Here is a 26,379-nt window from a genome sequence, read left to right as displayed (position 1 = left end):
AGCAAAGAAGGAGCCAGACAGGAAAATATCTGACAGCCTTTTCCTTGTGTAATATTTTTGTTGAAGCAGTTGTTTTGTTACCCTCAATGGAATAGGACTCTTAAGGACTGTGGCAGTTTGAGAAATATGTCGTTTCATCCCACGAGCGTGCTCCCTGATCTGTATTGCAGAGGACAAAGTTCCAGCTGCAAAAACATACTGTTCAGAGGCTGTACTGAAAAATACAAGTGAAAAAATACAAATGAGTCACTTCAAATACAGAGGTGGAGTCAGGTTGGCAGGATCAGCCATTATCTTATAATAATGTGTTTCAAACCCCTCCTCAAGGTACACACCCATGAAGCTCATTAGTGTAACAGTCATTTCACTGAGGCAGAAAGTTCATTAATATTGGAATACGGTGGTGAATATTAGAGAAATTCTTCAACGTCTTCCTACTACAGCAGCTTTTTGGAAATGCACCAAGGGCTTTGATCCTAAAAACCCTTACCTCTAAGCACCTGGGTAGTGCCATTGACTTAAACAGAATAAAATGAGAGCTTTAATTCAAGTGTTTGCAGATTAAGACCCGTGTTTGTATTTTAAGATCTTATCTACAGAAGAAATTGCACTCATTTACCTAAGTGTTTTATAAACACACCTTTATTTAAATGAGTGCAATGTTACTTCTGCAGGCGGCCACCATCTGAGGAGCAGTGGCCCTGCCTCAGTTCCCAGGAGCGTGAAGGCAGCGGGAAGGGCTCTCAGACAGCTGGAAAACATCAATGAACTACACAAGCAAGAACTGCCATGCTCTCAAATACTCAGAAGGATGCTGCCACTGTGCAGCCAGCAGAAAGGCTCCTCATGCTTCATCCATTTTCCCTGTGCCCTTGCACCAATATCACACATTCCCTATAAAAGTACAATCATAGAATCATCACGGCATCACAGAATAGTTTGGGTTGGAAGAGATCTTAAAAACTGTCTCATTCCAATCTCCTGCCATGGGTAAGGACACCTTCCATCAGATCACGTTGCCCAGCACCACATCCCACCTGGCGTTGAATATTTCCAGGGATGGGGCATCCGCAACTTCTTTGGGAGGCAGCTTCGTCCAACGCCTCACCATCCTCACAGCCCCTCGCACGGAAGCTCTCAGTCCCCTGGAAAGCCCGCTGGTGACGGATGATGGTTTTCAGGCCCCCGGGGCTGGGCGGCAGCGGCCGGGCCGGGCGGGGCCCGCCTGACCTCGGGGCGGGCTGCGAGGCGCCAGGGCCAGGGGCACCGGCGGCTCCTGGGCGGCGGCCGGGCCCTCCCAGCCCGCGGCGGCTCCGCCTTCCCCGTCCGCAGCCGCCCGGGGGTCAGGGCTGTGCCGGCGCCGCCGCCCGATCTGCACGGGGAAGGTGCGTGTTTGCTCTGCCCTCTGCCTCATCCTCCTCCTTTTCCTCCTCCTCCTCCTCCTCCGCCGCCGCACTAGGCGTTCCCCCGGGCTGCAGCGCTTTTTCGGGAGGCTTCTGCTCCGGAGGAGGGGCACCTCGCCGCCATTCCCGGGCCCGGCCGGGCTCAGCCCCGGCTCCTTGTCTTGCGTTCGAGCCGTGCAGCGTGTGCTGCCTTTCCCCACCCCGCAATGGGGCCTTCGCCCGCTGGGCCTGACAGCGGGGCTCGGCACCTCACCCCTGCTGCTGTTTGCCTTTTGCTGCAGGGGTGGCTGACCCCAGCATGGTCGTACTTCAGGAGCGTGGACGATCCATTGGTGACACAGCAGAAAAAGATCTGGAGGTGCTTGTCGACAGCTGGCTGAACGTGAGCCAGCAGTGAGCCCAGCGGGCCAAGGATGCCAATGGCATCCTGGCCTGTATCAGCAAGTGTGGCCAGCAGGAGCAGGGCAGGGATTGTCCCCCGAGACTCTGGTTGGGGCACATCAAGCACTGCATCCACTTCTGGGCCCCTCAGTACGAGAAAGACATTGAGGGGCTGGAGCGTGTCCAGAGAAGGGCAACGGAGCTGGGGAAGGGGCTGGAGCACAAGTCCTGTGAGGAGCAGCTGAGGGAGCTGGAGGTGTTTACCTGGAGAAAAGAAGGCTCAGGGGGACCTTATCATTCTCTACAATTACTACCTGAGAGGAGATTGTAGCCACATGGGGGTCAGTCTTTTTTCCCATGTAACAAGCGACAGGACAAGTGAACATAACCTAAACTGTGTCAGGGGAGTTTTAAGCTGGACATTTGGAGGAATGTCACAGAAAGAGTGATTAAACATTAGAATGGACTGCCCAGGAAGTGGTGGAATCACCATCCCCGGAGGTGTTTAAGGAAAGACTGGACGTGGCACTTTGTGCCAGGGTCTAGTTGATGTGATGTTTGGTCAGAGATTGTACTCAAAGATCTCAGATCTTTTCCAGCCTAATTGATTTTGTGATTCTGTGAAACAAAATCCTTGCTCACCCACTTGTTCCTCTTAATTTAAAAACAAATATGTACTCAATGTTGGCAGTCACACAGTGCTTGGGGGATGCATTGTCAGTGTTAGGCAAAGCATGATGCTCTGCCATGATCCTGAAGTGAGCAAGGTTGACAGCAGTCATTGACCGAAAGCTAAAAAATAAATAAATATTGTGAAAATAATAGATTAAAATATTAAAAAAAACATATTAAGAAACATGAAAAAGATACAAGTTCTGTGAGCTGAACTAGATTTGACTAAGGAAGCATTAGATGCAAAGGAACCTTTTGAATGTAGTGGTTATATCTGCCGAGTTGTACATGTGCTCGAAACTACAAAAGAACAAATTCAAGATACAAGCATAAGAATTCAGTTTGTGTATTAATTACTTGTTTTTTCCTCCAAACTGCAATATTTCGAGGACCTGACTTTCCTAAGTGCTGCATGAGCACCAAAAGTGCCTGCTTAGACAGTGCCATGCACAATGGCACCTAAAATCCTAATGTCTTGTTATTGAGCCTTAATTTCAAAATTTTGCCTGTCTGTTGTTTTTGCCCTGTTCAAAATTAGATTAGTTTTTACTAATTTTTTGTTTTACTAGTTTTTACTAATTGTGGAGATAGTTCTCTAGAACTGTTGTAGGAGTGTTGTAATCTCTTGATTAAAGGGGAGCATGTGAGCATTTCTTCTTACAAAGCAATATTTGGCTTGGCTGTAGAGCAGACTTCCTATGTGGAAATGGAATAACTGCTTGTATCTTCATCTATCTGTAATGTATCTCTCTATTTTAGCCTGTGAAAATTCTTAAGATTTAAGTTAGGGTGACAAAAGCTGGCCTTGATTTTGTTCTGGTTAATTTTTTGCAGGGATGAAAGCTTTTATTAGAAGTCTTTCTCATGCTTACCTGTCAGTTCTGAAAATCACTTTCCAGTCCTGTCTGTTGTTCCTTCTGTTGGATTATTGTTTTTAATAAAATCTCAAACCCTTATTTCCTCAAACAAGCTCCACAAAGCCTGCCATATGCATGAGAGTTCTTACATCCCTTCTTTCCTTGTAAATTTTGTCTAATTCCCTTATACATATCCACTCTACGTTGAATAGCATCAATCTATTGTCCCTTACCATTAGTTTTACTTTACTCCAACTTCTGTCTTTAAGATGAAGGCTGTGCAGATAAACTTGGATCAAAGCAACCACAGCTTTAGACATTCATACAAAGCCTTTGTCTTACCTGATCTTGTTTCTTGGTGTTTAAAATACATATAATTCTTTTGAACAGCAAAACAATAAGATGCTGAATCAGATAAGAACAGATTGCAAATCTGGGCTGGGGAAGAACAACCTGTCATTGACCCCTGTTGGGAGACATCTGTTAGCAAAAGCTCATATAAATCTGTATTTGTTTTACAACACGATTTTGCAAATGCCTGTGTGTCTTTAATGCTGATTTGAGAAAGGAAGCAACTTATAATATCTTGATATAATTGCAGAAACTCATCATGCACATGAGATTCTTTTATCTATTCCTGTTATATTGTATAAAACTTTCTTGTTTTAAGGTTGAAAACTTTGCCTTGTCATTTCTTCCTTTCTTCCCAATTGTGGGAAGATGAAGATGAAGGGTGGCAGTACATCTAAGAGGTAGCAGCTGCAGGGGTGAAATATTTTGCCTAAAGAAGCACTTTGTGGGTAGAAATGTACAAAACAATTACAATCTTGAAGCTCTACAGTTCTTTCTGTTCTGTCTCGACAGGAAATATTATCTGTCAAAAACTGCATTGCAGTAATCTTTCACTTTTTTGTTACCAAATGTCTGCAGTAATCTCAAAGTACTGAAATAAATGTAAATTCTTTCTTCAGCTGACCCCAAGTCACTTACATATTCACTGTGATGGCAATAGTGAAGTTTTAGCTCAGATTTGTAATCTCTTAAATGCCAATTATTCAATTAAGTCAGTATTTTTGCTAAAATCTTTGAAGAATCCTTTGGTCTTTTTTGTTTCGGTTTTACAGTACAAGAGAAAATTGTATGTGAGCTTGAGAAAAATGTTAACCTTGTTACCCTGTAAAGAATGTTAGCCTTTTTTAAAAAATGGTAATCTGGGTACCTTGGTCTTACAAGAGACTTGATTTCTGATATTGAGATAGAGAGAATGGACCAATGGTGGGAGGTTTGCTTTTAAGCTGTCTATCTATCTGTCTACCTACCTACCTACCTACCTACCTACCTACCTACCTACCTACCTACCTACCTATTTTTTTTATTATTCAGACGCCTGGCTCATTTGGATTCTTTCCTTTTTTTCTGTACTGGTATTAATAATAGTAACATTTTATCAGACTCTTTAGGTCTAACTAACATAGGCCTCTTCTATGAATTTTCTCCACAGTGGATGGGAGAAAAACGTAGAAATCCCTTTGGTGCTGTTGCTGCCAAGAGAGACTTGATAGAAGTGTCTAATGAATAGACATGTAGATTAAAATACATCTCTGAGAATTTATGTATTTTGGCAAAGTGTTTTATTGTACTACACACTGCAGTCAGAGGTATGCAAAAGACTTGTGATCTTACAACCTAAGAGAATACTAATGCTGTTTTAAAAAAGAAAATATATCAGTCAAATTTATCTCAATTCTCTATCTAAGATAAATTTTAAATCGATGATCATTATGTTATAGTAAGAGGAGGTTAATCTCAGGTCACCTATCATAGACATTCCTTGCATCACAGGAGTTATAAACAACAGATTTGCCCAAACCTGATTTTTGACCCCACAGACTCATCATCTTGTCCAACTGAGAATTGTTGTCACCCTTTTAAAGCCTGTTTTAGTACTGATATAAGAAAACAGTTCTGGGTTTAAATCTGTTGTTGTCTATGTGTTTGGGCTTTCTTCTTTCTTTCTTTTTCTCAAGTTGCTGGTTAAAGTGACTGATCTTTTACTTAAATGTAGTGAAATTACATTTCCTGTTTGAATATACTGTATGAAAGGGAATGAGACCACTCTTCTGTCCTCCCTGAATTTTTCTAGCTTTCATCTGCTACATGTACATTGATACACCGTGCCTTTAATTTTTTGTGAGGTTTTTTTTTTTCGCAGAGGAGGCACTTGACTATGAATTTACTTAAAGCAAGTGAGTCCAAAGGAATTTTATGTTTCAAGTAGCCCCACAAAAAGGGGCTTATATAATATTATGCATGTGCCAATAGTAATTTGAGAAAGAAATGTTCTTTCTGGAGGTCTGATATGATCTGAGCCAATAGTCTCCATTGGGAAAGCATCCACTATTTTAGCTGTAAAATTTGCTGACCAGAACTTAAATTTGATTTGTCTTAATTGGTTTCCCCTTCTACTCTGCACACGTTTTGAGATTAGTTTTTCTGATTCTGTTTGTTTATACTGTTCTGAATCACAAGGCTGATCTTGTTCTCTCTCTGGTCATGTTCTCCTGTACAAAACACAAGTCCTCTTTTGTGGCAGACTATGAAACACTTCTTGGAGTTTCAGTTTAATGAAAATCTTTATTGTTTTGGAAGCAGAAAAAATTGTAAGCTACTAATTTCTTTGAGATTGACCATATGATCAATCTTTAAGAATGATTCTGTATATTACTGCAGTGGGCTATTAATATTTTCTCCTATGACAGCTAGGTAAGGCAGACAAGTGCAATACTAATCTCAGGTAATCTGTTCAGTGCTGTTGAAAAATACACAGAGCAGACAATTTCTGCCTCAGCAATGCATTGTGAGATACTCAAGAAGGAAAACCAAGTCAACTTGGTTTTAATTGTTCAGTTTGGTTGTCTTGAAATAGCCGTTGAGTTAGGAATCTCTAGAGGGTTTTCAGTTGAAGAAAGTCTCAGGAATAGGCGTGGAAAATTCTATGCAGGCTCTGGGTTACTGCCCTTGTGCATTTTACCTGCAGCAGCTGCAGAGTTTTCCACCCCAGCTACCCAAGTGGCCTTTGGTCAGCCATTCTCACCCAGTGGCAGTGAAAGAGCAGAGCTGTCTGCTGCTCAGAGCACAGGGACTTCTGCAGTGCAGCCTTCCCTTGAGTGGTACATCTTCATTTTCTCTTTGGCAGTAACCTCCCAGTACTAATGCTCATTATTAATTTCTGCAAACAAATCAAAATTGCTATTTATGGATTGGTTCTCAGCTGCTAATCAGATGGACAAGGTTCTGGTGTAAGTGAATGTCAGTTTGAAGGGCAGAATGATTGTAGCTGGGATCTAGATGTACTTCAAAATCCAAATCTGTATCCCACTCAGTCCAGGCTGGTAAAATACACAAACACTCATTTTAATATACATTGCTCCAGCAGGTAGAGTCTGTGATTCGTGCTTCATTTTGGACTTGGGTCTTACAGCTGAAGAGAAATCTTGCAGAAAGAGTGGTAGTGAGCAGTAATGTCTCTGTGGCTTCAGAGAGTAACTGAATGAGGGCAGATGGTGTTTCTCTCCAGCAACCAATGCCACCCAAGTCAGCAGATATATTTTGTTTGCAGTGTTCTCTGGTGTACTCTACAGTTGTTAGAAGACCTGTCATAGCCAAATGCAATGTATCCAATACAGATGGATTGTACTGGGCTCTTTGATAGTTGTACAGAGACTGTTCAAGCAAATCTGGCAATGAAAGAAGCTTATAAGAAATATTGAGAGAGACTTTTTAATAGGGCATCTTGTGATAGAACAAGGGGTAATGGTTTTAAACTAAAAGAGTAGAGTTTCACTAGAAATAAAGGAAACATTTTTTATACTGAGGGTGAAGGAACTCTAGCACAGGTTGTCCAGAGAGGTGGTAGATGCCCCATTCCTGGGGACAGTCAAGGTCAGGTTGGGTTGGGCTCTGAGCAGCCTGATCTAGTTGAAGCTGACCCTGCTTGTTGCAGGGGGCTTGGACTGACCTTGAACATGTCTTTCAATCCAAACCATTCTATCACTCTGTAGTGACTTTCTGAAAATCCAGGGCAAGAGCAGTTGAAGACAGGAATGGGAGCATAGCAAAGTTCCTTTGAAGAATCTTAAATAACTGTTGGGAGTTTATCAGTATGTGAACTCTAAATAAAAAAAAAACCCAAACAGATGCATACTGGATGAATAAAAATTAGTTAATGTTACCTCCCAAAATGATCAAAAACATGCTGTCTTACATTGCCTGTCCCTACAGACCAGTGACATAGGAAGGATGAAAGTCAGCTATTTTCCCTGGAAAACATTTTCAGCTGTGATGTAATAACAACTGGGCTGTTTGCTGCAAGGATCACTGCAGCTGTGGGTAACTGTATGTGTAAACTCAACTGCTCTTCTGAAAGCAAAACGTAACTGCTGTAAAAAAGGCCTTAATCTACGAATTAAATAGGATGGTAAACTTGAGAAATGTAGGCTTCTTGCTGACCTTGCTTGCTCTCCAGGTGTTTATATTGAAGTACTTTGTGCTCAACAGGTATGACAGGGTTACTGTTGCCATCAGATCTGTTTCAGGGAATAACTTGGAAGTTGTCATAGAGGAGCAGAACCAAAACATAAGTCTAGTCACACGTGGTGAAATCATCATCCTGAAAGGATCAGCACTTTATGAGGGAGTCAAAGATGCTTTTGAATGAAGGAGCATTAGTAACTTCATATGAACTCTATTTTCACCAATTGCCTCTGCTTGCAAGCTGCTGTATGTGCTGTGTTTTTTCGATAAAATCGAAACCAAGTGTGCATGATCCTCCAGTACCGGTTCCATTTTAACTTGGAATTGCTTTTAATTAATCAAGAGACTGACATTTGCAACATCTGGATTTACTGAAGGATGCAGAGGCTTCATTTTTAACTCACACTAGTAACAGTCAGAGTCCCAAATGTTTGATAGTTGCTTTTTTCATGCTGTGGATAAAGCCCTCTGAATTTGATGTAGTCAATGATTGAGCAATTGTGTGGGTTTGAAAACCAACAGTTATAGCTAAATCAAAGTAGACTGCTCCAAGTGCTTTGTTTCTTCAAGCTTTTCTCTCCTCAATGGTTGGCCTTGTGACTAGAAGCAGTTTAAGGCCACATTCCCAAAGCTTGTGCTTGCAGAAGGCTATTTTGGAGGAATAACTAAAGCCAGAGATGTCTTAATTCTCTGAGCTCTCTGCTAATTTTGGTAGAACTGTATATAAATATTAATTTAAAGAGTGTCAAAGTAGTTTCACTTTTTGTTGTGTACCAGGCATAACTTGTCCAGCAAAGCCAGGAGGAGTTTGTGGCTGTCACCTGGAGTAGCAGAAGGATAGGAGGAGCAGTGGGAGTATGGAAGTGAAGCTGTGGGCTCTCTGGACTCTGTTTGGCTGAAGTCCCTGTGTGCTTCCTGAGCTCAGGTGCAGTCACTTACCTAAGCCTGGTGTGTTCTTGTCAGTGCTGATGGGTTGGTTTTCTCAGAGGCAGGTACTTTGGAGTTTGGGAGCTGGCACCTGTGTGTTCACTTTGCCTTATGCAATCTGAACTGTGCAGAAGTATTTAAGATCTAGGGAAAAACTCCTGTCTGTTTTGTTTCCTCCCGTAATTTCTTGACATAATCTAATCTCTGAGTATTATTGTTCAGGTGCAGTATCAGAATCAAATGTAAAGTCAGGGAGATGTCTTAACATTTGTAGAGAAGGTTGATCACATTTTGTCACTGTCCTCTCTATATAATTAGTGTGTTTACTCTATGGTATGTTTTGGGAATTGCTTGGGCTTTTTGTTGGTGGTTTGTTGTTTGTTTGTTTTTTCTTTTTTCACTTTGATAGCCGGTTGACATTTTGTAATGTGACCATTTGCTTCAGTGCAGCAAGCTTTTGGTTGTCTGCTCTTGGTAGTGTCAGAAGAAAGGGGCTGAGGGGTTATGCTAATGTCTTTTCTGTGGCAGCTGAAGCACTTGGAGGTGTCACTTCTGGGTGCCTCCTTTTCCAGCTGCTGGTTCTTTTTGTCTGTAGTTGTAAGGCATGTTTCTGTCAGTGTGTCTGTGCAGTGAGTAGCACGGGGTACCCTGATAACAGGGCTGTGTGGAACATTGCTCAAAATAAAATTTTTTTAAAAAATTAAAAATAAATTAATAGTGATATATGTCTGTTGTCCTAGTTGGCTTTTTTATCCTGCAATAGCAAAATGGTTTGATAATTTTTGTCTTTTAAATGGTAGTAAAAAGTAATTAGAAGTTAAATACAGAGTCAGATTTGCCTTATACAGAGTTGGATCTGCCTTATGAATGGTAAGTGTAGTGCTTGATGATCAAATGTGTGCTGCACTGGAGAGTAGCTTTGATGAAAAAGTGGTGCTGGAGCTTTCTTCCACATCAGAAAGAGGTCTGATTTTGCTAATTTATTTCTCAAAATTGGCCAAAACCCAGATTTCTCTCAAGCTCTTTAAATAAAGTGTATTTATCTTGCTAGCAGTCTGTTACATTTAAGCTTTTTAAGATTTTTTTTCTCTTTCTTTTTTTTTTTTTTTCCACATTTCATTGCATTCTGCAATTGGATGGTGGCCCCAATTGTACATTGCCACTGAACTGTAGCCACTTGTTTCTAATGCTGATATGTTGGAATACAGGGTGATATTTGAGTACCCGTATTATTCTCTAGTGAACATGATGAAATCATAAATGACATACTTCATAATATATCTCATAGAAATTAATATCTTTTCCCGCCCTTAATATAAGTAAAGAAATATGTGCATCATAAAGGTAATTTTTCTGTCAATTGTAATGAGAAATCCCTGATCCTTCACTTTTTTGTACAGTTGCGTTTACAAATTTTTGTTGTTTTGGAAAGGGAAGATTCAGTGGGTGTATCCTACAATAAGGAGGGGAAAGAATAAAATAAAAGTTCCTAACAAATCTAGCAATATGTTGACCAGACTTCTCAGCTTCACAAAACCATTTTATTGCTTTTTACTGTAGCAGTATGAGGAACTTACCTTTGCTTGTGACTAGAGAAAGACTGTATGAAAAAAAACATGACAAATGAAATACTCAACAATTGCAGTTATTTTAATCTAGAAATTTTGTTTATTAATATTCTTAGATATCTTATATTCAGCATTGCTGAATGATTATTGACATAATTTGGAATTAATGTGCTACTTATAGTTTGTACACTGGGACTGTAGATGTATTAAGTAAAGGTGCTAAAATGGTTGGATACTTTTGAAAATGTTGGTATTGCCCTTTTTTGGTCTTTTTCTTTAAGGTGTTTAATGTACGTAACCTTTGTCTGAATCCACTGACTTAAAATGAAATATTTTGTTCCATATGCAAAGCAAAAAGTGCTTTGTAGATGTGTGGTTGTAGAGGCATATTATTCTTGTCATATATGAAAATGTTAAGAATTTAACTTAAAAGTTTCTAATTCTGAGGCGGTATATAATATATATGTAGCTGCAAACATCTGGTGCAATTTTTGTTAAAATTCAGTAGAAAAGTTGGTCTGTTGCACTCCTGTTACACATTACGTAATTAGTAACAAAGGTTGCTTAATTTGGTGATTCATTCTGGCAAATGTCCTGACCCTTAAATCTGTAGTTGTCTTTAAAACTGAGATTTAATTGTTGGAAGGAGAAACTGAAAGTATTTAGATTTTCTGGCCAAAATCTAGAGCACACACGTGTTCGTAGGACTGAACAGCCTTCTGCTGGAACGCTGCTTGGAGGCACATCGGGAAGTACCTGCAAGTGCCAGATGCATGGCAGTGGGATTCCTTTTGGCTTTCACAGGGATGGCAGACCAGCCTTTGTCAGTAACAGCCCTGTACTGACTGCTGCTAACAGAACTTGGTTTGCTCCTGTTGCAATGTCTGTCCATCAATTTTAGCAGCTCTTGCTATCCAGAGGTATGGATTGAGCATTTGCTCATGGTTCATACCTTCTGTCATAGGCTTCCTCCTGGTAGGGAGATAGGTTTCATCATTTGGCTGGATGCAGTCTGCTAGTTTTTCAATAAAAACTCAGAAGAAAAATATTTAACATCTGATTTGTAGGAATGATTTAACTTAATACAGGATGGAAGATGTCTTGTTGAACATGTTTTCCAAAAGAAACTTAGTTTAGAATTTTGGGTGCAAGAAGCTTAAGCATAAGTACTGAAGAGGTTGTGAGAGAAGATTTCTGTGGTTATGTTGCTTCCTTAAAAGGGGAGCCCTTTTCACCTGTAGGAAAGGCTAACACAAAAATATGCAATTCTGAAGAGTTTGTGTTTCGATAGTTTAGGAATTTTGTGAAATGGTACAAGATACCTGTCTTGCTTTTTACACTAGGGCAATAGTGGATTTGAATGAAGTTGCGCATAAAAATACCAGATAATTGTAGCCCTATTCTTGTATGTATTGATTTATTTGTCCAAAATCATTCCCTTCTCCTCCCCTCAGTTGTCTTTCAACATTATCAGTTGGCTTTAGCTATACATTTTGGCATTTAATGTAATATGAACAACACTGTATTTTGGTGTCATTGTTTCCTAACTGCCTTCCATTCATTAAGTATTTCTCTTCAATTCTCATTTAAAAATCCCACTGAATTCCTATCTTTTGCCTCTGAAAAGATAATGTACTCCCTTGTGAGAACTATATTTTCCATGCTTATTAAGAAGAATAATATCAGCTGTTGTGTGGCTGAGGCATTGTTCAGTGCTTGTGGGGTTTTTTTGTTATTCTTAACTTAATTTTTGTCTGGACCACACCACTTAGAGAAGTAGCTGGCTGATCATTTCTGTGGTTTTGCTGATACAGAATTTGGATACAGTATGCTGGATACAGTATCCAGCACATGGATTGTGGTGTGATTCTTCAGGATTATTGCCATCCATTTCAGCAGCAGCTATGGAATAAGAATATATCAAGGTAGCCTGTTACTATTCTGAGGCTTGGAGGTGAAGAAAGAGGGAAGAGTGGCTCCTTTTGCTGCTGCCTTTCTGTGTTAAGCTATAGTACTTCCGCCATACTGACTATAAGTAGGGTATGAACTTCTGCCAAATGGGGAACTGTGGCTGCAGTGTCTCTTGGAATGTTTGGATTTTCTCAGTCTTAATCTTTACAGAGTTCATAAAACTTTTCACTTCCTATTATGTCTGCATAAGTCAGTATCACTACTAGAGCCTATATGGTCATAGGTCACGGATTTCAGTTGCAGAAAATCAAAATAGTTCTTCTGAAGTTGATAAAAGTAAAACAGCTCAGGTGTTTCCTTCAGTATTTTAGACTTTTTGGTCCAAGTAATAACATTATCCAAAACCTTATATCCTTGTTGTGTTGTACTCTTCTTTACCTTAGTTTTATGATTCAAAAGGCTAATTTTAAGGGCTTTGTAATGTAAATGATAGTTACAACTGCGTGTGTTCCCCAGCCCAAGGTTTTCTAACTGATTAAGTGTTCCCAGGTGAGGAATTATGACAATTCTGAAAAAGCAGTCTTTGAGGAATGTCTGCTTTTCTGCTTCACTCTTCAAGATCATAAAGCTTGTATTTCCCTCACCTCCCATCCACCCCTCCTCCTTATCTTTATAAGTGATAGAAGAACTCTGACTTTATTTTTAGGCAGAAATCTCCGCCTCGTTTTGCAAGTTCACCTAGCCTCCCAGTCATCCTACTCCACAGCTGTCACAACAAACTTTTTTCCAGTGCTATTAAACGTATCAGACATCACTCTGCAGCATGTTAGTTTGTTACCCTGGGGCTTTTCAGTCTATTCTCATGTCATCAAAACCACTGTGTGATTTCAAGATTTCCTCCAGTCCCTGAAGGAAAATCAAATGGTGGTTAGGAAACTGATAGATACTCTGCAGATATAGCAGATGTCTAGCAATTAAGTGGTTAATAGCCTCAATTTATTGTTTTCATTCTTCATTTCCCATAACCATGACTTCTGTGAACTGTGTCCTTTTGTCTGTATTTTCAACTAGGATTTTGGGAAAACCTTGCCACACTGGAGAAGAAGCAGTGCTCTAGCTTTGTTTATCCTATTTTTATGCCCTCTGCTCCACTTTCTGTTATCTGATTGCTGTAGACAGTAATCAATCAGATAGTAATCAATCTCTCATCTGAGAGAGTCTTTTTTCCTCTTCCTTTTATTCTTTTCCATCTGTAACATTTAAGTAATTTATATTGTAATGTTTTTAATGGTGGAAATGCCAGTTAGCCTGATTAAAGTTTGGATGTGCCCTTCTTTTATATAAGGGCACCATTGAAAGATTAAAATCTCAATGAGCTTGCACTTTAGCATCAAAGACAGCAGTTAGGTACAGACAAGTTGGCCACACAATAAGTGGAAGTATCCTTAAAGTAACTACTAATAAATGTATCTTCTGACACCCTCTGCACTACCTGCATTGTATTGTTTTGTACATTTCATTCTTTCATACTAATTTGAGCTGGAAAAGACTTATTTTCTGCCTTCAGATTATCTTTTTCTTCTACATACTTAGAACCTTTCTCCCTTGATTTTTTAAAACCCTTTCAGCTTGTGTCTCTGGTCTCCTTTCATTTTCCAAATTACACATCTAGTTTGAAAGATATCTTTTGAGCTCTAGTCCAAAGTGCCTTTTTAAGCAGGGTCAGCTGAAGCTGGTTGTCCAGGCCCTAGACAACCATGACATTCCATGCCTAGACAGGTTTGGAATATGTCCCTGTATTGACACTTCACAACCTCTCTGGGCAACCTCTTCCAGTGTTTGACTACCCTCACTTTAAAAAAAAAAAGAAAAAAAAAAAAAGGTGCCTTCGGTGGAATTTCATATATTTCAGTTTGTTTCCATTGACTCTTGTTCTGTTGGTGGGCACCACTGGAAAGAGCCTGGCGCTGCCTTCTTTGTTCCCTCCCATCAGGTATTTCTATCCACTGATTAATCCCTCCCTCTCCTTCTGGAGAAGAAAATAATATTTTCTTCTCTAGACTGAACAGTTAAAGCTTTCTCAACCTCTCCTAATAGGGATACTGGATACTCCAGTCCCTTAATCATCTTTGTTGCACTCTTCAGCATGTCCACATCTCTCTCATCATTTCTCACGCTGGGAAGCCCAGGAATGAAGAAATAATCCAGGTCTGGCTTCTCTAATGCTGACTAGAGGGAAAGATCACATCCCTCTGTCTGCCGGCAGCAGATGTGCAGCCCATCAGGCTGCTGGTCTTTGCCAACATGAGGTTTTGCTGACTCATTCTGTGCCAACTCCTTTCCAGCTGGGTATCCCCAGCCTGCCTTAGTGCATGGGGGTTAGTCTTCCCCAGATGCAGGACTTGTTGAATTTATAAGGTTCCTGCCTGCCTGCCTCTTCACACAACCATCTACACAGCCACTCCTCCCATCTTCCCATCATTGGAAGCCACACTCTGTCAAAGCATCCCGATTATTAATGGAGATTTATAAGAGTTCTGGACCAGGTATGGACTTTTAGGGATCACCACTAGCTACCATCTGCCACCTAGATGTCACTCAGAATCCTCTGAGCTTGGTTGTTCAGTTGATTTTTAATCCACCTCACTGCTCATCCAGCCTATACTTCATCAGCTTCCCTGAGACTTTTAGGGAGACTGTCAACTGCCTTACTAATGTAAAAGGGAAACAAATCCACTGCTCTGTTCTCATCTACCAAGCCAGCAATTCTGTCCTAGATGGGCATCACTTTCATTATGCAATTTCCCCTTTGTAAATCCATGCTAACTATTCTGAGTCACCTTCTTGTCCTTCATATGTGTGGAAGTAATTTTCAGGATTTTTCTCCTGTCTGCTTGCCAGAGCTTGATGTGAGGCTGACTGGTCTGTAGTTCTTATTGTAGCTCATTTTATTTCTTGCCCTTCTCAAAGATAGGAGCAAGGTAACAAGAGTGGCCTCACAATTGTATCAGCTCTCAATATTTGTGGGTGCAACCCATGAGGCCCCATGGATTTATATATGTACAGTTTGTTTAAGTGCTACTTAACTTGGTCTTCCTCACTCCAGACTTTCCCTTTTAAATGTTCTGCTAGTATTTTGCAGGGAAAAATCTCTCTTCCTGTGAACTATATTCAGAGCATTCCCTTCTTTCTGTATGGATCCAGGTACTGCTATGGCTGGATGCTCTCTTTCTGCTTCATGGACAATAAAACACATTGAACAATTTTGATTGCCCTGTTATTTTTTATTAATTTGGCTTGCATTGTGAGGTTCATTTGCTGAGTCTTAACTAGTTAGATGTGGAAAAATAAGTAATCTCCTTTGTTAGATGATTCACTGGGGTGATAAAGTTGCAGAGACTGGGAAAACAGATGTGTGATTCTTTCCCTGGACTAGCAGTGGAATGATTCTCTATTGCAGTCTGAGTATGATGTTATTTTACCCAGCAGGGAAATATTTCAGATAGCTGCTTTTGAACAGATTATGCTGGAGTATTCAAGGAAAGCACAATAAATTACATTCCTTTTTTTTTGTTCTTGACCAGGGTTTGAATTATGTTCCTTTTACAATGCATTGGAGGCAGTGAAATGCTGTGCAACACAGAAGTGTTACATCCACAAAAGTTGTGGAAACCTATCTGTTCTCAGTGTTGAGTGGGAAATTCCTGGAAGAAGTATATCTCCTAAATGCAGGTCCTCTGGGGCAGTCTTTGGAGTGTGGATGCTGCTGGTTTTGAATGAGGCTAGGAAGAATAAAGAAAACATTTCTTATTTAAGGGAAATGTGATAACTGCAGTCACATCTGTCCATTGGAAAAAAATGCATGAAGTTGGTAGCTGGGGGCTCTTTGAGGTGGCCAGTGCTATTTAGATAATCCCTCTGTGTCTTCTGTGTAACAGCTAAGTGTGTCTGCTTCTTCTGGTAGATTTGGCAAACTCTTAAACAAACAGACCCCCAGACATTAAGTTTTTGAAACTAAGTCTACAGAATTGTGTTACTTCAGTCAGCACTTACCCATTTTTTATGCTGGCTTCTTTATGCATGATGAACTTCACAAAAATCAGGGAACAAGCATGGTCATCCTGAGAAAATGACTGATGTCTCTAGAGGAGGATGTCTAAGAGCATGTAATTAACTGGCTAAGGGAAAGTACATGAAGAAAGTGCAGAGCATAGCAATAAAAATACACCAATACTCTCTGTGTAATATAACCACAAATAAACAGTAACTCAGACTATAAAAGGCATTTTGCAGTTCTCAGGCAGTGTCCTGACATAACCCAAGTCTTCTGCTCCTGATTGTGGAGGACCTTTGCCCTGTCTGTCTCAGAGAAATCTCTGTGATAGATTTATTGTTCACAGATGAAATCAATAATGATTTTTTGTCATTTTGCAAAAAATGATGCTTCACTGTGAATAACTTATTTCTTCCTTGATCTCAAGCTTAGGGGACATTTGAATAGTTAAGGAGAATACCTTAGTATTCCTCTATTGCTAAAGCTATTGTTTAAATTGCTGTTTATGAAAAGACCCATAAAGGTCTGTGGAAGGCTGGCAGTTTGTGTTGGTTGTCATCTGATCTAGGCTTGGTGACTCCAAAATGATTGCGTGAGTGGTTTTTTTGTGGGCATTGGGGTGTTTTAGTTTATTTGTTTATGAATTCTGGTGGTTTATTGATCCTGGAAATGTGGTTAGTATTTTGACTCTTTCTGTGTTTTATTTCTGCATTGCACAGCCAGTGTTTCAGATGGCATCTTATGGGTGCATGCCTAATGGATTATCCCCCCTTTTTGGGAGCTGATCAGAAGCTCTCATAAATGCTTAGGTTGCCCCTTCCCACAGACAGCACAGGGCATGGGGGTTTTGGTCAGTTCATCACTGAGATTTTCTTCTGCTGCTCTGGGAGAGGACTCTGTCCCCTGTGGGGCCGTGGGGTCCCTCCCACAGGAGACAGCTCTCTGTGAACTTATCCAGTGTGGGTGCACTCCCATGAGCAGCAGCCAAACCACACCTGCTGCACCGTGAGTCCCTCCCACAGGCACACAGTCCTCCCAAAACTGCTGTGGTGTGGGTCTCTTTCCATGGGGTGCAGTCCTCCATGAACAGGCTGCTCCAGCCTGGAGCAGGGGCCTGCTCTCTCCACCAGATCATCCACTGGATCACCGCCTTCTCCAGGCATCCCCCCGCTCCGGCATGGGCACCTCCCCAGGGACTGTGGGTGGATCTCTGCATCCCCCATGGATCCCCAGGGGCTGTGGGTGGATCTCTGCATCCCCCATGGATCCCCATGGGCTGTGGGTGGAACTCTGCATCCCCCATGGATCCCCAGGGGCTGTGGGTGGATCTCTGCATCCCCCATGGATCCCCACAGGCTGTGGGTGGATCTCTGCATATCCCATGGATCCCCAGGGGCTGTGGGTGGATCTCTGCATCCCCCATGGATCCCCACAGGCTGCAGGGGCACAGCTGCTTCACCTTGGTCCTCACCGTGTCCTGCAGTGGAATCGGCTCGGGTCCCTGGAGCAGCTCCTCCCCTCCTTCTCCACTGACCTTGGTGTTGCCATGTTGTTTCACTCACATGTTCTCACCTCCTTCTCTGATTAGGAGCAAAAAACCTGTGACTTTGTTTGGATTTTCTTCTCAAGAATGTCATCACAGAGGTGTAACCAGCCTCTCTCATTGGCCCAGTTTTGGCCAGCAGCATGTCCATCTTCTGAGCCATCAACCATTGGCTCTGCCAGACATGGTGGGAAGCTTCCAGCAGCTTCCCACAGGAGACATCTTTGTGGCCCCCCTGCTGCCAAAAACCAGGCCATGCCAAACCAATACAAGTAAAAAAAACTCATGGGTTCAGGTAAGAACAGTTTAGTAGATGAAAAGAAGTAAAGTGTTATAATAATAATGATGATGATAATAAAAAAATTAAAAAGCCCAAGAAAAACAAGTGATGCACAATCCAATTGCTTACCACCTGCTGACCAATGCCCAGCCTTTCCCTGAGAAGTGATCAGGCCCTTCCAGTCAACTCCCCCAGTTTGTGTACTCAACTTGGTATGGAATATCCCTTTTGTCAGTGTAGGTCAGTTGTCCTGGCTGTGCTCCCTCCCAACTTCTTGTGCAGCTCCTCATTCACAGAGCATGAGACACTGGAAATCCTTGACTTAGGGTAAGCACTGCTTAGCAACAACCAAAACATCAGTGTGTTATCAATGTTATTCTAATGCTGAATCCAAACCAGAGCACTGGATCACTTACTAAGCAGAAAATGATCTCTATCCTAGCTAAAACCAGGTCACTGGAGGCATCGGATCTAAAGCTTAAATCTTTCTAGTACAATAGAAAGTACTTTTCTGATTATGAAGATGGAGATCAGGAAGAACTTTTATTCATGAATGGTATAAGAAAAGTTTTTGTCTGGATGTTTTGTGTAAAGACATTTGATTTGACACTTCTGAAAAGTCCTGCTCCTAACAGAAAGGAGATGCAAAACTCCTCCTGCATGGGAGCAGCCCTGGGTTTTGATGCTTTGAAGAATGTGTTTATTTAAAGAGATGCAGCATTCCAAGGATATTTCTAAAGAGCACAAAGTTTGTGTCCAGTGGTCTAAATATCTTTTTTATTTGCTTTCAATAACTCTGTCTTCAAGTTGAGTTTACTTTTCTGCTAGTTCTGATCAAAGCATTTTCATGATAAACTAATTTCTTTTCATTTCATTTCTGTCTGCCAATCCAAATAACTAAAAGTATTGCTGATAGGTGTATGGTTTTTTTAACTTTCTTTTTTTTTAAATTTTTCCTCTCCAACAGGTCATCTGTGGAAAAGAAGAAAGAGAAAAAATGAAGCACTTATTCTTAATATTTCTCATTAATTTATTACACCAGTATGCTGGGAAATCTTTGAGAAGAGATGGAAGTTCCCTGAAGTCATTTGAAGACATTAAAAATGAGATAGCTGGCTATACTGATATTGCTAAGGCTATTATTGATCTTGCTGTTCATGGAAAGGCTCAGAACAGATCCTATGAAAGATTAGCAGTTTTTGCTGACACCATAGGACCTAGACTCAGTGGTTCAAAAAACTTAGAGGCAGCCATCAAATATATGTTCAGTGCCCTGCAGAAAGATGGGCTGGAAAATGTGCATCTAGAGCCTGTGAAAGTACCACACTGGGAAAGAGGAGAAGAGTTTGCAGTGATGCTGGAACCAAGGAATCATAGCATTGCTATTTTGGGACTTGGGAACAGTATTGCAACTCCTCCAGAAGGTAACACTTCTTTTTAGAATTACATGTGACTTGCTTTTTAACACAAACTGTATTGTACCCCTGATAACTTCTCTCAGTGGTCAAACTGTGGTTTTCTTCTTGCTATAATAGTTCTGCAAAACAAGGTGCTGTTTTCCTAGGACTTTTCTATATGGCATGGTTGTGACTGGTGCAGTTTATCTTAATAGAGTCTGGTTGAACAGACTTGTAACATCGGAGTTGATTCCTGGAAGAAAGAACTTTCCTTTAAATTTATACCCTTTTTTTTAACACTGCTGAACATCATTTGCAAAGATTCTGGTCCTCCATTGTGGTTGGTAGGAAAGAAGTTCTCCATGGGGTGTCAAGTTGACACATGATTTTTCCTTCTCTTCATGTGCCCTATTTTGCCAGGCTCAGCCCTTCACTCCAGTGAAAAACAAGGCAGCAGAAAAAGGAGGTGAGCTTGGAGAGTTCAAACCCCTCACTAAACATAGCAGTTGGTATCTGTGTCCCTTCCCCTTCCCCTTCCCCTTCCCTTCCCTTCTCCTGTCTCATGCTCAGCTTCTAAGTTACTGTTCACATTGTTTACATGCTCACTTTGTCCCTTTCCTGTCACTGAACTGTGTGCTGCCTTTTAGATGATCATGTGTGATATGTTACTCAGGAGCAAGAATAACCATTAGCTGCACTTAACAAGATTCTGGTCTTTTAAACCCCAAAATATTAGATTGCCTACAAACAAAATGATTTATAAGATTCTCCATTTGTACTTATTGATGTGAGGCTTTGAGGATTGTTATTTAAAGGCCAGATGAGAACCTTCTTCTGTGACTGCTCTCCATAAAAAACAGTATACTTATTCCTAGACCACTTCAAAAGCATTTGTATTCCTTTATAAGAAAATAAATTTAGTTTAGGAAATAAAAGGTAACATGATACTCATAATTTTTTTTTATGAATTGTAAATTTTTGTGATAGAGAGCTTTCTGTTTGAAATGAAACAACACATAAAACTGTTAGGTTTAGAAAAAAATCTATAGCTTGTCAAAATACAACAAATAAAACTGGGTAATTTAAGATATGCTTGGAATGAGTTATACTTGGTTTGCAAAACTGCTGCTGTGAATTTTATCTGAGATGGTTCTGTTATATTGAGGTAAACACATGCCTAAAATGCAAAGCAGCTAGAACCATCGCTATCTGTTTGTCCCATGATATGTGCAAGGTTTAGTGCTTTGATAGGAGAAAATTTAGAGGAAATTTTAAGCCTACAACTTATTTTGTATTCTTTCCAGTCTTATTCCAAGCTTCCTAAAAAGTAAGCTAAAATTAAAAGGTCTTTTTTGGTGTTTAGCAAGTGTTGCTGAACCTGAAAAGAGAACCTGCAATTTAATTTTGGCAAACATCTTCACATCCTTAAAAGTCTGTTTTTCACTTCTCTTTCTTACTTGTGTAGTTATTTGCACTTGCCTGGTTTTACTCCTAGATTTGCCTTTTTTTTAGTGATATACTGAATTAACATGTTAACATATAAACATAAATACTCAGGCTAATTATGTCCTTCTCTTTCATCTGTAAAGATCCTGTATCATGAAAGATATGATTGTATTATCCAGTGCTGGTTCAAAACCCCCACATTATTCTTTCTCACAATTTCACTTTCCTCTGAGATCTGCCATGTTTCTGAAGAAGTATATGTGTTGGTACTAGAAGACTTTATGGCAATGAGATCTCTCACAAAAGACTGGGTCATTTCTCACACTTCATGGAATAATTTTGATTAAATTACTTACCTTCTGACTCTCCTGCCATTTGTGCCTGTTCTGATTTCTGCTGGTCTCATCTCGCTGTGCAGACTGTGCAAACTGTGACAGGTTTTTTGTGCTTGGGAAGGTTGTGTGGGGTAGCTGGTCCCTGGTGAGCACTTGGCTCTTGTTCTGATCACTGGACCATTCTCCTGGCTGATGGAAATGTCTCATAAGAGCTGCTCATCACCAGCCTCTGCAGGCAAGAGAATGGAAGGCATGCTGTTGGGAAAAGTGCCTGTCCTAAAACTCTCACTCATACCAAGCATGGAATAAAAAATGTGTTTATTATTATTAAAACCACTGCATTATCACTTCTGAGGATTGTCACAGTGCCTTATTCCTAATAAAAAGGAATAGAAGGCTGCCCTAAATGGCATCAGAAATAGTTGAACAATTTCCCTCACTGAGGGATTATCAGCAGTTCTGATACATCTTGTTCTAGGCATGAAGTTGTGGGGGTATGACTCTTCCTGTAATCAAAATAATGCAACTCAGTATGAGATGCCTGATGCCAGTTATCCTGTTGTTACAGTACTGTTGTTACATGGGATCAAACCTGGGAGATCTGCTGCTGTGCTGAGCTTTGGCAGAGGGATGTTTTAAAGGCTGAAGGCTGTCCTTCAGATATTGGCTCTATGGTGATTCTTTGCCTCTAAGAATTCCGCATCTGGAATGTGCAGATGATTCCTGAAGTTGTTTGCTGTTAGCTTGATAGTTACTGCTTGTTTTAAGTCAGTGTTCCTGTCAGGATATGTTTCAGATGCCTCAGTTACCAAACCATTGTCTCAGTACACCCCAAACACATCCCTTCCTTGACACTACTGATGCCTGTTAGAGACAGAGTTGGACTTCTTGTCTTTTAAGGTCTCGGAATGGGGTTAAAATTAGAGGGGCTGACTCTCCCATCCCAGCAGGAGGTACAGGAGACCATTTCTTGCTTTTTCATCTTTTCAGCTATGTCCTGTATTCCTCTCTTCCTATGATTTGGCCCCAGGCTTGTGGCCCAAGAAGCTAAGAAAATAGGAGACATTGGCAGAAGCTTAAAACTTGGTGCTGGACTTGGTGGCCTTTGGTTCTCTCAGAGCCCCTCCTGAAGCTCAGTACCCCAAGGAGGTGCTCAGGAGGGCTCTTCATTACCATAGCAATAGCCTAAGGGCAATTAGAAACCTGGTGTCCTTGGGGGTGCTTTATGATGCTGTATCCCCAGTTGTCTGTTCTGTTTGTGCTGGATATTGAGTTCTGCACCTTTAAGACTGGTTCTGAGAGTGAAGAAGGGGGAAAAGAAGTACACAGTTTGTTTTCAGAAACTGCACTCACTCCTCCGCGTTCCTGCTCCTGGACTGTGTTGTCTGCAGCACGGACAGACAACCTGAGAGAGCTCTTCTTTGCTTTTTAGTTCGGTTTTTTTTAGCTAGCTGAGGCAGAGAAGTTCCATGGACTGTGTTTTTTCTTTTTCTTGAAACTGTTCAAACCTGCTCTGGACTGAACACCCAGAAAAACATCGGGAGCTCACACCTGCGGCCCATCAGTGGCTGTGACACAGCATTCTCCAGTGCAGGAGGGACTGATAAGAGACTGAGCAAGCTGAGTTACACCCCATGACAAGGACTTTTCTCAATTTGCCATCTCTTCAGAACAGTGAGAGGTTTTATTGTTTAATATTATTCATTTTTTATGCTTGTAAATAATTTGCTTGTTAAATAAACAGTATCTTCCACTTTTCTCCAAGGAAATATTTTCCTGAACCAGTTGGGTGAGGGGCCACTTGAATTTGCTTTCTAGAGGGACGTCATTCAGAGGTTTCCCCCCAAATTTGCCCTAAACCAGGACACCTGGCTTTGGATGTTGGAAATGCAGGGTTTAATTTCCCTTCTGTCCATGGTAATTCAAACCAGTGTTTTCTAAGAGGAACCCAATGGCTAGAGCACATGCTGAGGTTGGTTACTTTCCATTTCAGCATACACCATGCAAGTGTAGAAAAAATCTGCAATCCTTCAGGGCAGGAACAAGAAGCCCTAAATAGTAGCAGTATTTTTAGCTATGAAGTCCAAGCCAGTCCATTGACTCCAGGATACCAGGAGTGTCTCTTCCTGCAGGTCTTCTAACTCATGCCTATGGCATTGAAACCCTATTGGGATGTGCACAGAGCTTTTCTCATTTACTTGATTTTATGAGATTTGCCCACTTTGGCTCAGATACAGAACAGTTGGATGATGTGCAGGAGGCTTTTCAGTACCTTGTGATCTTGTGGATAAAATCCTACTTTCTTCTTCATGACTGGGAAATATGCCAAGATGTCAAGTTCCCAGATTCCATCTGATTTACACAGCAAAAAAGGAGAGTACAGAAAAGGTTAGATTTTTCTATTGAAGAGGAAAAACCTCCAACATTCTCCCTCTCCAAGTGTATTCCAAGATATGAAGGTGTTGGGTCAAAGAGAAAGTTTTCACTTCCTTTGATCTCTTTACGAGGAGGGAGTCACTTCACTGCCCGCTTTGGTGACAGGGAGAGAAGAAACATAAAAGAGAGTGACCTGGATTTCCAGAAATCAGCAGGGGCTGAAAATAGTCATCACCTTGAAGAAATGGATTCCTAGGTAGCAAACAGGATTGAATGATAGAAAGTGCTTGGTTTTGGGAGCTGGAAAACTGGAGATTTACCATATTTAGTCAATGGCCTTGTCTCATTTTCAGTGTTTCAACATTGGCAAAACATAGAGATATATATATATACAGAGAGAGAGACTGTTGATTTCTGGTGGTACTGATTATATCCCCCAAATATAATTATTGTTTTGAGAATCTTGTAATTGAAGGAAAGTGGTAGTTTAGCAGATGTTTGACCATAAAGTATCAAAGAGTTCATTTTTTTGCATGTGTTTTAAAATGCACTTTTTTTTACCCTGATGGGTGACCATGCCCTTTAATTTTAAAGAAATACTGACAAGCAGAACCAGCTTCAGAGAAGCATGCCCTGAAATGTCTCTGTTTTTTTATATACTGTTGGTTGCAGCAAAACTGAAATAATATAAATATGAAAATGATCCATTTTCAGACTTTTTCCTATTTTTTGTGTTCAAGTTATGGGGATTTTTTTTTTGTTTAACTGTCAACATTTGCTCCAGCTGTGCTCTTATAGGTGATAGGAGCTTTGCAATTACATAATATGAAAGCAATTCCAGCCTGTTGTGTATAAAATGGGGATAATGCATGTTGTCTTGAAGTTGTTGGTGTGGGCTGTTGCTGTCAGTCCACCATTTTATTAAATCAGGAATGCTGTTGAAAGAGGTGGTCTAGCTCCTGTCCTCATTGATGCATTTTGTCCCCAGTGTTGACCATCCTCTTCTTTATCAAAGTGGTGAAGTGGATTAGGGAATTCAGCTAGATAAACAAAAGGCCAATAAAAAAGTTATTTTTAATGTGTATCAGAGGATTTACCCTTAAGTTGCCAGCATTTTGGATGACCACTGATCTCCTGGAAGAGATGCTTCTGGAGGGACTTGAGTACCCCTTTGATGAGGGATTCAGTGCTGAGAACAGGGGTTGGAGAGAGTCATAGGCATGAGAGCACAGTGCACAGCAAAGCCCTCCTGTCTTCACTGGATTCCTCTTCTTTCATGTGTGAGGAGCTATTGATTGACATCTTGAGACCATGAGCCTCACTATTGCATACCTGAATTGTTCATTATTAGAGTAGCACTGCTTGTATTGTGGTAATTATGCTTCTGTTTTTCATGGAATGTAGAAGGTGACTTTTGTGAAGGACATCAGACACTGTGGTGTTCAGTGGCCCAGCAACTGGACTAGAAGTTAGTGCAGTAGCATTTCAAAGATTTAGAGGGTAGAAGTATCTGCATGGCTTTGAGATGGACATGCTGTCTGGGGAGAACATGGGTTCCAGTTGCTACTTTAACCAATGTTCAGGTGAACTGTGTGGATTGCCAGTGGTAAACAAGTGAATTTTCTGGTCTTGTCTTTTTGCTGTGTCACTGAGTTGAGGGTGGTTACCTCAAGGGTGTTAAGGCCAGGCTGAAGCTATTGAAGGCAGGATTTGAGTATGATTTTCTGCATGTGTGGGGTATGCAGACACTGCTGGATTGCCACATTACCTTCATCCCAAGGGATAGCCAGCAGTGACTGGCACCTTTGGCTCACTGAGGAGAAAATGGTTGTCCTCAGCTCTTCCTGCCTTGAGCACCTGTGTCCTCAGAAACTGATTTTTGTGGATCTTAGTTTTGGGTGTCTGATTCTCCCTACACATTGCACAGCCTGTGCTCTGTGTAGGGCTGCTCCTGGGAGCACCTAACCTGTTACCCCACTCTTTTGGTATCCAAGGCTTTGTGCTGGGGATTGGGACAAACCCATTTTCTCCTAGGATTTGTGCTGCACAGTAAGCTACATGTCATTGAAACCAAACTGTTCAAAAGAGATCCAGTACTTTTAAGTCATATTTGTAAAAAAACCTAACTATTATATAGTGTATATTTTTCTCTATGTTCTTAAGGAATGGTACAATATGTTTAGTCTCTGTACAAAGCATCAGAGCTGAATAGCCTCATATCCTTTTTTATAACTGTCCTATGCAATTTTATTTTCATGAAGTATTTCTCTTTGCTGTTCCACAGAGTAGGACAGTCACATTTTCTAGAAGTAGTGTTCATATTTTACGAAATTCTTTTTCCTGATAAAACCCTCTTCTTCATTTCACAGTTCCCTTAAAATATTTAGTATTTTCTTCATATTATAATTATTATATTAGTACATATTTATATGTGTGGACAGAGCAAATGTGTTTCTAGGTGTTAGAATATTTCAGATTTAGTACATATTTATATGTGTGGACAGAGCAAATGTGTTTCTAGGTGTTAGAATATTTCAGATTTTCAATACATGATAATAATTTTTGAGTGAGAAAAAAAAAGAAGTGATGATATTAATCTTTCATTTGCTTCAGCCTGACACAAAGCCTTAATTGGATGAGGTCATTACAGACAAAGAATTTGGGTTGGTTTTTCTAAAAATCTAGTTGAAGTTTGT

At 40.7% G+C, this 26,379-nt stretch overlaps 1 protein-coding gene across 1 annotated transcript in view; it reads left to right on the top strand.

Annotated features, from left to right (window-relative positions):
- The first annotated feature begins 1,334 nt into the window (after positions 1-1,334).
- Positions 1,335-26,379, top strand: part of CPQ (carboxypeptidase Q) — a 147,623-nt gene continuing 122,578 nt past the window's right edge. The window contains exons 1-2 of the mRNA XM_066547810.1: positions 1,335-1,385; positions 19,097-19,553. Coding sequence (XP_066403907.1) covers positions 19,127-19,553 — 427 coding nt within the window. The 5' untranslated portion in view covers positions 1,335-1,385; positions 19,097-19,126. The remainder of the gene's footprint in view (positions 1,386-19,096; positions 19,554-26,379) is intronic.

The sequence above is a fragment of the Molothrus aeneus genome, chromosome 1 (assembly GCF_037042795.1).
Source record: "Molothrus aeneus isolate 106 chromosome 1, BPBGC_Maene_1.0, whole genome shotgun sequence".
In the NCBI taxonomy this organism is placed as follows: Eukaryota; Metazoa; Chordata; class Aves; order Passeriformes; family Icteridae; genus Molothrus; species Molothrus aeneus.
The sequence above is the reverse complement of the archived record's forward strand: the minus strand, read 5'-3'. Positions and strand labels throughout refer to the sequence as shown.